The sequence below is a fragment of the Rutidosis leptorrhynchoides genome, unplaced genomic scaffold (assembly GCF_046630445.1).
Source record: "Rutidosis leptorrhynchoides isolate AG116_Rl617_1_P2 unplaced genomic scaffold, CSIRO_AGI_Rlap_v1 contig516, whole genome shotgun sequence".
NCBI classification, from domain to species: Eukaryota; Viridiplantae; Streptophyta; class Magnoliopsida; order Asterales; family Asteraceae; genus Rutidosis; species Rutidosis leptorrhynchoides.
The window spans coordinates 50,457-63,147 of NW_027266743.1; the positions used below are offsets into that span (position 1 = coordinate 50,457).

General features: G+C 32.4%; 3 protein-coding genes across 3 annotated transcripts; all 3 read left to right on the forward strand.

The window, feature by feature from the left end:
• Positions 1-478: 478 nt before the first annotated feature.
• On the forward strand, positions 479-2,521 carry LOC139884184 (dirigent protein 22-like). The gene is made up of 3 exons (XM_071868254.1): positions 479-930; positions 1,787-1,815; positions 2,433-2,521. Exons 1-3 carry the CDS (start codon positions 479-481, stop codon positions 2,519-2,521), a joined length of 570 nt encoding a protein of 189 aa, XP_071724355.1.
• Positions 2,522-4,520: 1,999 nt separating this feature from the next.
• On the forward strand, positions 4,521-5,847 carry LOC139884185 (uncharacterized). Its single transcript, XM_071868255.1, has 3 exons — positions 4,521-4,575; positions 5,012-5,080; positions 5,333-5,847. Exons 1-3 carry the CDS (start codon positions 4,521-4,523, stop codon positions 5,845-5,847), a joined length of 639 nt encoding a protein of 212 aa, XP_071724356.1.
• A 5,584-nt stretch (positions 5,848-11,431) lies between these two features.
• Positions 11,432-11,926, forward strand: LOC139884186 (uncharacterized). Its single transcript, XM_071868256.1, has one exon. The coding sequence runs from the start codon at positions 11,432-11,434 to the stop codon at positions 11,924-11,926; it is 495 nt and encodes a 164-aa protein (XP_071724357.1).
• Positions 11,927-12,691: the final 765 nt, after the last annotated feature.

A 12,691-nucleotide genomic window follows, 5' to 3' on the forward strand; every position in this document is an offset into this window, starting at 1 on the left:
TTCTGTTGATGATAATATAACGTGTAGAAGTTAGATTATAAAAATCAAATACGACATATATATACCGTACGTCCCTATTGAATAAGAGAAAGTTGAAAATACTAACAGTCCTATAACCTCGGATGATTTAGAGATATAAAAATATAATGTATGACTATATAACCTTTTTACTTAAAACAAAAAAGGACTATCACCACCTAACCATCGCAAGTTATAAACGTCGTATAGTCAATTTTATGACGATCCAAATCATATTTGACTAAAATATATACGGCTAGGGACCTTATTTTCTCAAAAAAAATAGTTAATATATCTCTTTAACTCTTTAGTCTTGGGTCACACTTTCTTAGAATGGAATTAATTAATTAACGAGTCGGCTAGCCTTCATCACACTATAAATATGGAGCTCATCGATCAAACAATGCACACCAAATAAGCATTATCAAAGCTTACAATTAATACCAATTAATTACCAACTATGGCAAAAACTCAAATTGCAACTCTCCTCACAATTATTTTCCTCACATCCTCATCCATATTTCTAGTGGATGGTTCAATATCCTACAATAAAGAGAAGCGGATTACTCATATGCACTTCTACTTACACGAACAAATGGCAGGAGCCAACGCAACCGAGACAGCCGTCGCATTTGGCGGAAACAATTCCGTCAATCCTAACATTCCGTTTGGTTTGACAACCGTGTTCGACTACCTTCTAACCGAGACACATGAGTCTAGCTCTGAGAAAGTTGGTAAATCACAAGGGTTGCTAGCACTTTCTTCACAGAATGTGAATAGTATAACGATGGCGATGGCTTTCGTGTTCTCTCAAGGGAAGTATAATGGAAGTAGTGTGTCTATTTTAGGGCAAAATAATTTGTCTTTACAGGTTAGAGAGCTGCCAATTGTTGGAGGAACTGGACTTTTCAGGTTTGCAAGAGGCTATTGCAAGACAAGTTATTACGCAAAGTATCCTAGTTCAAATTATTATATTTTTGAGTGGGATCTCTATATCTATCATGACTATTAAATATTGATCATGCATGACGTTGTTTATCATGCAATTCGCGTATGTATCGATCGTCTTCAAATATTTCAGTAAGTGGATATATTGTTTTAGAGGAATAAGGTAATATCCTTGTTTATCGTTGTGATTGTGTATGAATAAAAAATTGAAGTTTGTCAAGGTTTATGAATAAAAATTTAATCTTTTCATGTCGTTCTTTGTTATGCGTGATCGACTTGACCCTTGATTGAGAAAGACTGTCGCGTAATGTGGATCACTGAGTTGACTATTTATTGTATTGAATATTACAAACTAGATATGTATAGGAACCAAATAATTGGTTATTAAAATATTCAAAAAATAAATAAATAATTGGTTATTAAACTTTGAAGAGGAAAGTTGAAAAAGTATTAAAAACTTGAGGGTGTCTTTATAAGTAAACAAAGTTTGAACACCCTTATCATTTCCACCGATTTACCGTTTGTTCTGATAGAGCAAAAAAAGAAAAACGAAAATAAGAAAGAAGAAAGAAAGAAACATAAAGGAGAGGGAAAATAGAAAGTTCTAGTGTGCACAATCGCGTTAGAACGGATTGTTAATCGTAGTCCGATCAACCTGATATTTGGATAGAACTAGCAATATTCCCAACACAGTTTTATTCATTTTGTTCAAAGATATTTTGATTTCAATGGTTGGTTCATGATATATTTGGTTTGACATATCTATAGTTTGTTCGCAAGTTGTTTGTGATGCTTTAATTCTTGTATGTAAATTTCTCAGGTACGTAAAACTTTTTTTCTTTAAGCTAGGTATATCCTATTTTCTTTGCTTTTGTCACATGTATTATATATTTCTAAAAAGATAAGGAAGTTTAGTTTATGTTGCTCAGTCCATGTGTGAAAACATAATGAAATATATAACAAAATATGTCTAAAATTTCACCTAAAAAAGCATAAAATTGTATTTAATATTTTATATAAGAGGCCCTCAAGTATTTAATAATTCAAATAAAAAAAATCCAAAAAACTGTGAAAACAAATGATATTTAGAGTTCTAGGTAAAATGCTCATAGTTGAAAAGTAGAAAACCTTCTTTATCTTCTACTTTACTATTTTGGTAAAAGCTTTATAATTAAAAGTATTAAGATATATATATTTTTTATAATTAATTTTTTATAATAGTATTAAGATATTACCGAAGTTCCAATTTACCCTTAAAGACATTTTCTCTTTCTTTCTTATACCGTCAAGTTGACGGCCTTAACATTAGGAAATACATTTTTTTTATTACTACAATAAAATTGCCATTCACTGTTCTGTTCTTCTTCCGTCGAAAGAAAAAGGTTTTGTTTTTGTCTTTTTTTTACATAACGACAATATGCCAATCTATGCACTCTCTCATACTGGATTTTTAAACTATTGGACAGGAAAATGTAGATATGGATGTTTCGTGTCGATTGAAAGTGGTTTGGAGATTTTTGGGATAGAGATGAATTTATTGCGAATTTTCAAGTGAAATTGGGTAATAGATAGGCGATTTGAGAGTGGCGGAGAATGAGAAGGTCTGGGTTTGGTGAGTTGGGTTTAGGGTTTGGATTCGAGCAAGGAGTGAGCTTGAGAGGGAGATAATGGTAGTGGTCGGATTATGGAGCTAGAGCGATGGGAGTGGCGAAGTTTTGGATTGGTCGCTTGAGAAACTGAGGCGGCGGGCCGGACGGTTGTGAGTAAGCGGTGGTGAAGATGGTGGACGTGGATTGGGCTTCGTTAAACATGTCTCCTACCTACAAGCCAATTACGACGCCACCCCAGCCAAAACAAACGGCAAAAAACTTTTCCTCATGTTGACGCTTCAACTTAATGTAGAAGAGACAGAGAGGCAATGTTTTAAGGGCAAGTTTGGAACTCACTTCATGTATAGAAATTGGCTTCGTGCAAATAGATAAGATGCCCGTATATATAGCTTATAAAATAATTTTAACAGTTTCAATAACTATTATCTAAGCTTTTCAAAATTAAAATTAATAAGTCCAGACCTCTATTTTGTCGGATGAAAATTCCGTATTTATAAAAAATTAGTGTAACATTCGGACGTTGGACGTTGATTCGAATTTAAATAATTTTTAATTTTTTTGAATAGTAAATTTTTTCTTTTTATTTAATAAAAATATATTAATTGTGATACCAAAAAAGAAGAAGAAGGTGTATTTGAATATTTGTATACGCAACTTGACAATTATCGTAGATTGTTTTTCCTACCATACATTAATAATTGAAGAAGAGTAAATGTATATATATAAATATGGTTCCTGGACAGGTCATATCCATAATATTATATAATGCTAACTATTTGATATATTTATGTATAAGAAATTAAAGCTGACTGAAATTATAACAAAGAAAAGGCTATATATAATGATCTGTGTAAGAAAGGAAATACAATAATTTTTTTCTCTTCGGGCTGAAACACAGCGAGTAAATCTGCTACTTTTTCATTTTGTTCATCTTCATATGCTGCACTTGAAGATACCTTGACAATTGTCATCGACGACATCGGATGCGCCACTTTTATATACCAAAAACTTAAAATATGAACATTAAAGAATTTTTTCGGAAATGAGGTTTCCGGATTAAATAAAAAAAAAAATCATTCCGGAAATAACATTCTCGAAATCACCTAATTAATTACTCTACACCCTAATTAATGAATACTCGTTCCGAAAATGACATTTTCGAAAAGACTACAAATATTTACTTTTCCCACGATTTCCATACAAATATTTACGTTTTTATTTTTTAATACATATTTATAATTTTCTGCAACAACATCTTGGCATTCCTTAACGTTAAATATATATCTTTGGATACCTTGACAGATAATATCATCCGAAATAAGTAGAATATTCTAGTATTATTTCTAATAATTAATAACAATCATTTAATAATATATATAGCGGAGGGTTTCATTGACTTCAACGGTCAAAGTGTCATTTTAATTCTTCATCTAGATTGTTAATTGTCTAAAAATCAAGGATCAAGATTAAACTGAATTAATTTATCAAAAACTTGAAAACTCACGTGACCTCTTCCCATCTCCGTGTTTTTGTCATCCCGGCCGCCATCCACCACCAGCTTTCACGCCTTATTGTGTTTTTTCTTCTCTTTTTCTTTTGATGTTATCACTTATATCAAGCCTTGTTTTCGATTTCCTTCCGATCGTGATTTCAATTAATCAAATCACTAGCTACTTACTCCTCTCTTCTCTCTCTCTCTCACTGTAATCCTTCTTTATTTTGATTGGAAATTACAGTCGGTCGAGTGCCACTTTCATTCTCTTGCAATTGCTTTTACAATTAAATTTTTATAGATCTTCAGTTCACTTGCAATAAAAAACGATTTTCAATGAAAACCCATTAAACTATAATTGATCTTTTTGTCTATTCCACTATCGAAGGGGTAGATTACATATATATGAGAATCGAGATGGTGACAGATGAGGCAGAATTGATTATTACTCGATGATTGTGGAGATTGGCAGTGAGATTGTGAGAACATCAGATTTTGGAGGTGGAGGTTTGAGGAGGATTTGAGTTTTGAATAAGATGAAACCGGGACGATGACGATGGTGGATGAGAGAGGGAGGAATAGTGAATCAATTGCATTTTGTGACCTTGATTTCATCAATCAAGTTTCGCACCTCACCCAAAATTTAAAGCTTATGATCCTTGTTCATGATTGACCATATACAAAATCAATAAATTAATTTATTTTACAGATTGAAATCTGGAGACTAGAAAACACCTCATTAAACAAAAATATTTGAGAATTCAGCAAAAAATCGTGGAATTTTGAATGGATATATTATACAGGTTTGCGATCTCCTTTTGATATTTGTTAGATCATGATTTGATCTGAAATCTACCTTTTATGATGTTGAAACAATCGATACTTTTGGTGGTGTTGTCATGTGGTTTTTTTTGGAAGTGATTCTTCATTGAATTTTGCTAAGAAAATGAAAACGCAAGGAAACAAACTATCAATGAGAATACGGGAGTGAGGCTAGCTGTAGCTTGTGAGGGTAAATTAGGTAGATAATAATTATAGAACTAAGTCTTACACCAGCCTGTAAGAGTATCCTTCCTCCATATATATATACAGTAAAATCTCGATAAATGAATATTCTTGGGACCAAAAAAAAATATTCGTTTAACGAGATTATTTATTTATCGATAAATGAATATATTATTCATTTATCGATAAATGAATTTTTATTCATTTAAAGGTTTTTTTTATTATGCATTAGTTTTTTTATTTATTTTTCCATGTACAGTACAATGCATTAACATTCTCGATACTATTAACTTTGCTACCTTGGCTTGGAGATTTGATGTAAAGGAAACAACCATTGCAAATTGTTTCCGACATTGCAAGATACGATCTGAAGAACTCGATGTTCCCGAAGCAGAAGTTGAAGAATTAGAAGAAGATATCGAAGGATTAACGGATGTCATTTCTAAATTACAATATAGAAATGTGATGGACGTCGAACATCTTTTGAACTATCCTAACGAGAATGATGTCGTTATGGAATTGCCTACAGACGATGAAATTATTGAGTCTGTACTGAATGATGAGAATGATCCAGAACCAGATGATAGTAGCGTCACACAAAATGTGTCATCAAAAGAAGCATATCAAGCAGTAATTACCTTACGGAACTACTTTCTACAACACGAGCAGAATAATCTTCAAGTTTTGCTGGCGCTAGGAAAAATAAAGAATGAGATGAATTTTGGTGGAAAAAAAAAGCAAAAAACTATAGACTCATTTTTTGTAAAAGAATGACTTATTATATGAACATTGTTGCTTGAAAAAAAAAATCTCTATATATTTATATATATATATATTTTTTTAAAATGTGATGATTATTCATTTATATTTACCTAGGGTCTTTAAGGATTTCAAGAAAATTATTCAATAATGCATTTAGCGAAATTATTCATTTAGCTTCTTAGCCCAAGTCGGGACCGGGAAAAATTATTCATTTGTCGAGGTTATTCATTTATCGAACATTCATTTATCGAGGTTTTACTGTATATATATATATATATATGACTAATCAACATTTCCATTTTATCATAATTTGAAAATTTTCCCATTTCAAAGTCAAAGAAACTTAAAATCATAAGAAAAAAACAAACATATATATATATATATATAAACGTAACAGTTAAATACACTTTAATTAGAATTTAGAGGAATCAACTTTTTCAAAAACAAAGATAACAACTCTGAGGTGAGGTTGATCAATCACTGAATATTATTACATATAATGATATAACTAAAGTATCAATATTTTTGACTAAGATTCTACCACATATTCCCTTCTTAAGAAAATTATTTTTCTACATAATTAAACAAATTAAAAATAAGAAACCATAAATTAATAAATACTCATAAGGAAAAAATTTCCATTGGATAATAAATGGGAGGCTTGATAATGTTCCAATTTTAAAAATTCGGTTTGAATATAATTTACTGATATATATCTAAATTTTTCGTATAAATAACTATGAATTTACATTAAAAAAAATAATTTATGTAATAAACCAATTATAGTTATTTAGAATCTATTTATAAAATTATATTTGTATTGAAATCTTGTTTGTATTTATTTATTTATACTAAATAAAATAAAAATTAATAAACACATATAAAAATTTTAATAATAAAATCTACAATTGGAATAATTTAATTTTGTTGTTCTTATTATCAATCTGATAAATTTTTATTTAAATAATAAAAACTAGTTTAGTATCCGAGACATTGTCTCGAATTTTCTGAACAGATATGATATCACACTCTGAAATTTAAAATTCGACGATGTTTTTAGTCATAAAAAATAATACGACAATAAAATATAAATTAATAAAAAAGGTAAATCAACATACCAAAAACGTCAATTTTATACTTCTTCAAAAAATTTCAAACTTTCATTTACAATTGTAATTATTGATCTTCTTCTTGTCATGGTTAATTCAATCGTAAAAAAAAATGATTAAAGTTGAAATTAGAAAGAAGAAAAAAAAAATTCAAAATAACAAGAACAAAATTATTTTTATCGAATACATTAAATTGATATTTTTTTTTTTATTGCATGAATGGTGAAGCAACACATCTATTCATGAGTTAAAAAGAACAACAGGACTAGAAAGAAATAGTCATCACTACACAGAAAAAGCAATTCAGCCGAATGCTAAATATGCATCGCCGAATCAATTCACGCAACTATATATTGAGTTGTCTTAAATTGTATAGTCAGGCACACGACACACACCACCAATTAAGCATGCGACACGATGATGATTCAAACTGAAAACGTTAGGAAAGTGTTGCCGAGACTACTTTGGTTTGTAATTTGTTTGCCTCACCTTGACGTCCAAGGAATCGTTGAGATCACGTTGTCTATTTCAAATTTTGCATTGCCGTGACACACAGAATAGTGTCGCCGCGACAATAATGCGTTGCGCCGGCTTTTGTCTAATTTATTTTGTTTTCAAAAATAATAAACATAGCAAAAAGAAAAAGTTATATCAAGATTTGATTTCATAATAAAATTAGTTATTCTTATTGTTTGAAAAATAAGATATGTCCGTTTTAATTAAGAATATGAAAAAAATATATAGCGAATTTTTATTAGGAATAATAACTTAATAAAAAATTAGAAAAATAAAATAAATTATAATTTGATTAGGAATAATTTTTTAATAATATGCCTGTTTGAATAGAGAAAAAGAATATGTATCCGTTTTAATTAAGAATAGGAAAAAGGAATATGTACCCGTTTTAATTAGGAATATGAAATATCAATTATATTTGAAATCATTATGTTTTTATTGTGTTTTGATTTATCTAATAGACAATAGAGGGACGTTTTTAATTTTGCCCAACAAGTTAGTGGGCCCGTCCGTTGGACGATAAATCCGTACCTTTAAAAACTTAATAATTTAAATATATTATATAAAGAATTATATAATAATTATTTGTATTAAAAATTATTAAACATATATCAAATATATGAAAAGGGAATTATTTTAACTTTATACAAATTATAATTATTTTGATTTTATTTCAAAATCTACAATCCTATTAGAATTAATAATTTATTTTGTTTTCAAAAATAATAAACATAGCAAAAAATAAAAGTCACATGTCGAGATTTATTTTGATAAAAAAATTTTTAATTGCATCTAATCAACTTAATTGTTCCTGTTGTTTGAAAAATAAGATATGCCCATTTTAGTTAGGAAAATGAAAAAAAAAATATAGCGGATTTTTATTAGGAATAATAGTTTGATAAAAATTAGGTTTCAAGTTACAATTTTAAGGAAAAAATTAACTCAAGAATGGGTCTCTCTCGGCGCTTCGTAGCTCTCGCTGCGATCTGCCGTTTCTGATTGGAGGAGACTTATTCTGATTGCGATCTCGTTTTGTTTGTGCTTGTGATGGATTCTACAGTGTGTTCTGGGTCTGGTGTTGCTGGATTAGTTAATAGTGTACAAAGTAGTGAGAATGGGAAGCTTATTGAGGAATCGACATTGCGATCTCGTTTTGTTTGTGCTTGTGATGGATTCTACAGTGTGTTCTGGGTCTGGTGTTGCTGGATTAGTTAATAGTGTACAAAGTAGTGAGAATGGAAAGCTTATTAAGGAATCGACTGTGCGTCCTTGGGTTAGCTTATTTGGGGATAACCGAGCTCGATCGGCGAGGAATGCTTTACGATTCATTCCCCCGATTGTAGAAAATGGTGAGAAGTTCGTCAGATTTAAGGCAGTGGAAGTGGTGCCTGAGGTTGAAAAGTGGCAGAACACGCTTATAGGATTTGTATACGGTGACTCTCCTCGGTTTTCCAAGTTCAAGGCCTTCATTATGAATCGATGGGGTTCTTCTGGGCTTATGAGTGTTCACCTTATTAAGGAGAATCTATTTCTGTTGAACTTCAATTCAAAGAAGGCGAAGGTTCAGGCTCTCACTGGAGGTTCGCTTTCTTTTAACAATCGTCCTTTATTACTGAAGGAATGGAAAGCTGCCATGTATTTCTCTATTGAGGAAGTAGAGAAGGTTCCTATCTGGGTCAAAGTATCTTTGCTTCCATTGATATTTTGGCGCGGGGAATTGCTAAGTCGTATTGGCAGTGTTTTGGGTGTCCCTCTCATTGCTGATCAAGTTACTGCTAACCAGTCTCGTTTGGGGTTCACACGCATTCAAGTGACGATGGATGTAGCTGGCCATTTTTCAGATAAGGTACGAATAGCTGATGACATGGATGGTCAATTCTTTCATAGTGTTGAGTATGAATGGATCCCTTCTATTTGTGAGAAGTGCAAGAAGCAGGGGCACTTGGCTAAGAAGTGTAGAGTTAAAGTGTTTCAGGTATGGTGTAAGAAAAACTGTTGAGGCTCCTTCTATTGACAACTGTGATGTTCCAGGGTTAGTTGTAGAAGAGGAAAGTGAGCAAAGGGCTCCCTAATTGGGTGCTGAGAGGCTACTAGAACTGATGAGTTTCCTTCGCTGAGTGAGGCTAATGTAATTTGTAGAAATTTATTAGGAATCATTATATAATTATTGTGTTTTGATTTCCTAATTAGAATAGGAAAAAAAATAATACCATTGACTTAAAATTATAACTTGAAACCTAATTAAACTCAAAGTTCTAAAATACACGTGTCAAATTACTATTCGTTAATAAAACGCCATGTGTCGGATGTTGATTTGACAATAAAATTTGCAATTGAATTTACAATTGGAACAAATTTAAAATTGAAAAAATCTCGCTATTATATATAAGATTGCATTCAATTTGTTCCAGTTGCAAATTTAATTGCAAATTTTATTGTCCAATCAAAATTCGACATATGTCGTTTTATTGATAAATAGTAATTTGACATGTGTACTTTAGATTTTTGAGTTTAATTAGATTTTAAGTTACAATTTTAGGTCAATGATATTATTTTTTTCCTACTCTCATTAGGAAATCAAAACACAATAAAAACATAATGATTTCTAATAAAATTCTACCAATTACTTTTTTCTAATACAATAAATTTATTCCTAATCAATTTCATACCTATTATTTTAAAAATTATTCCTAATAAAATTATAATACACTATTTTTACTCAAAGAATGGAAGGCCACAATGAACTTTGAGATGGAGGAAGTGCAGAGTATTCCGATGTGGATTCAATTTCCAAACCTCCCACTTGCGTTTTGGAGCGAGAATTTTATTAGCAAGATTGGAAGCTGTCTTGGTGCTCCCTTATTTGTTGATAGAATTACGTGTGGTCAAATGCGTATGGGTTATGCGAGATTATCAGTCCTTATGGACATTTAGGGTTCGTTTCCTTCGTCGGTTCGTATAGCTGATGAAAGTGGAGGATAGTATTGGTAGAAGGTTACCTATGAATGGATTCCTCTTATCTGTAGTAAAGGTCACAAGCAAGGTCATCTTATGGAGGACTGTAAGACTTCTCAAAAAAAAATTTGGTAAAAGAAATTTGTTTATGTTCAGAATGGGGCTGTTGATGCGACTGAAGTACTAATCCTTCTCAGAATGGGGCTGCTTCTGCGTCGAATATTTCTATTCATACTCATAATGGGGCCACGTCAGAGGTTATGGAGGTTTTAGATGAGATTCCTATTTCGGCTAGTGTTGACCCAATTGGAAGTGACCTTAATGGATTAGAAATAGTTCAGTCTACTATTGTTTCTAATCTACAGGTTGGCTTACCTTTTGAGGGTGTCGTGGAGGAGAGTGAGGCTAGTGGTTAGACGATATCAAAAACTAAAAAGCTAAAAGCCGTCCCAAAAGCTAAAGCGGGCAAGCAAGGTCACTCTAAAGGTGAGTCAAGTATTCTTCTTCAAAATGCTTGGAGTGAAATGGACAATGATAATGAAAATGTTAATGTTAAAATGAAGGAAGTTGTGGCTCCAAGGAGAGTGGGTAGAGGCAGGAAGGGTAAGCCTCCTGAATGAGGGTTGCATCATGGAATATTAGGAGCCTAAATTGCCCCTTCAAGCAATCAAAAGTCAGGCAGCTGGTTCTTGAGTACAATCTATTTGCTTGTGATATTGTCGAGACTAGAGTTTAGGATGCAAATGTGGATCAAGCAGGGAGAGGTATCCATCTCCCGAGTTGGCGTTTAGTACATAATACAGTGCATGCTAGCTTAGGGAGAGTGTGGATCTTGTTTGATCATGGTATAGTTGATCTGCAAGTCATGCAAATGGGAGACCAATGGATACATTGTAAAATGGTTATGGATAATATTACTTGGTACTGGACGGTGGTCTACGCACAATGAACCTGAAGATAGGAGAACCTTATGGTCGGCTTTAGAGGCTATTGATCAAAATATGACTGATCCATAGATGGTACAAGGCGATTTCAATGCCATGCTTCGTTCCTCGAAAAAGTTAGGTGGTAATGACCTAGATTTGTATGATTTGATTGAATTTGAGCAATGCATTTGGAGTACAAATCTGACTGAAATCACAAGTCAGGGAGCTTTATTTACATGTACAAATAACCAAGATGTCGATGTCCAAATCTGGTGTAAATTAGATAGGGGCTTTATTAATGCAATTGGTTGGGGCCAATTCTCGGGAGTTTATTGTCTTGTTTTAGAAAGAGGTATGTCAGATCATTCACCTATTATTATACATCTAAGGGATTTTCAGAGAGGGAGGAAGAAAGTATTTTGTTTCTTTAATATGTGGCAAACTCATCCTTCCTTCCAACAACTTATTTCGTCAGCTTGGTGTACTGAGGTCCAGGGTACTAGAATGTTCCAATTGTGGTCTAAGTTGAAGTTTGTTCGCAAATCTCTTCAGAAGCTTAATAGGCGAGAATTTTCCGATCTCTGAGCATGTTAGCATTACGCGAAGTCAGTTGTCCCAACTGCAGAATAATCTATAATTAGATCCGCTGAATGAAACTCTTTTAGATTAGGAGAGGGCCTTTGTAATTCACTTTCGTAATCTTCTTTCCCAAGAGAAGGATTTTTATAGACAAAAAACACGTGTTGAATGGATGAAAGGGGGAGATGCGAATACAACTTTCTTTCATAACTCGATTATAATTCGTGCAGCCCGTAATTCTATCACTACCCTCAAACTGCCTAGTGGAGAAACAGTGAGCAGCTAGGAGGAAATTAGTGCACATATGGTGGATTTTTACAAGGAACTTTTGGGTGTTAACTCTCATGATTGTGTTCCTCTATGTCCAAAAGTAGTTTCACAAGCCCCGGTAATTTCTCCAGAAGCTGCAACTATATTATGTCAACCAATCACACAAGAAGAGATCAAGGCTGCTCTATGGGGGATTGGAAATAATAGAGCTCCAAGAGTAGATGGCTTTAATGCCTTTTTCTTTAAGAAAAATTAGAGTTTGGTAGGGAGAGATTTCACTGAGGCATTGTTGGAATTCTTCCATTCTGGAAGATTGGCAAAGCAATTCTAGGCCACAATTCTTACAATCATTCCAAAGAATTCAGATCCATAAGGATTAAAGGGCTATCGACCGATTGCTTGTTGCTCCATATTTTATAAGGTAATCTCTAAGATCTTAACAAGTAGACTTTCTTGTGTCTTAGCTGATTTAATTAATCCTTATCAGTCTGCTTTTGTTTC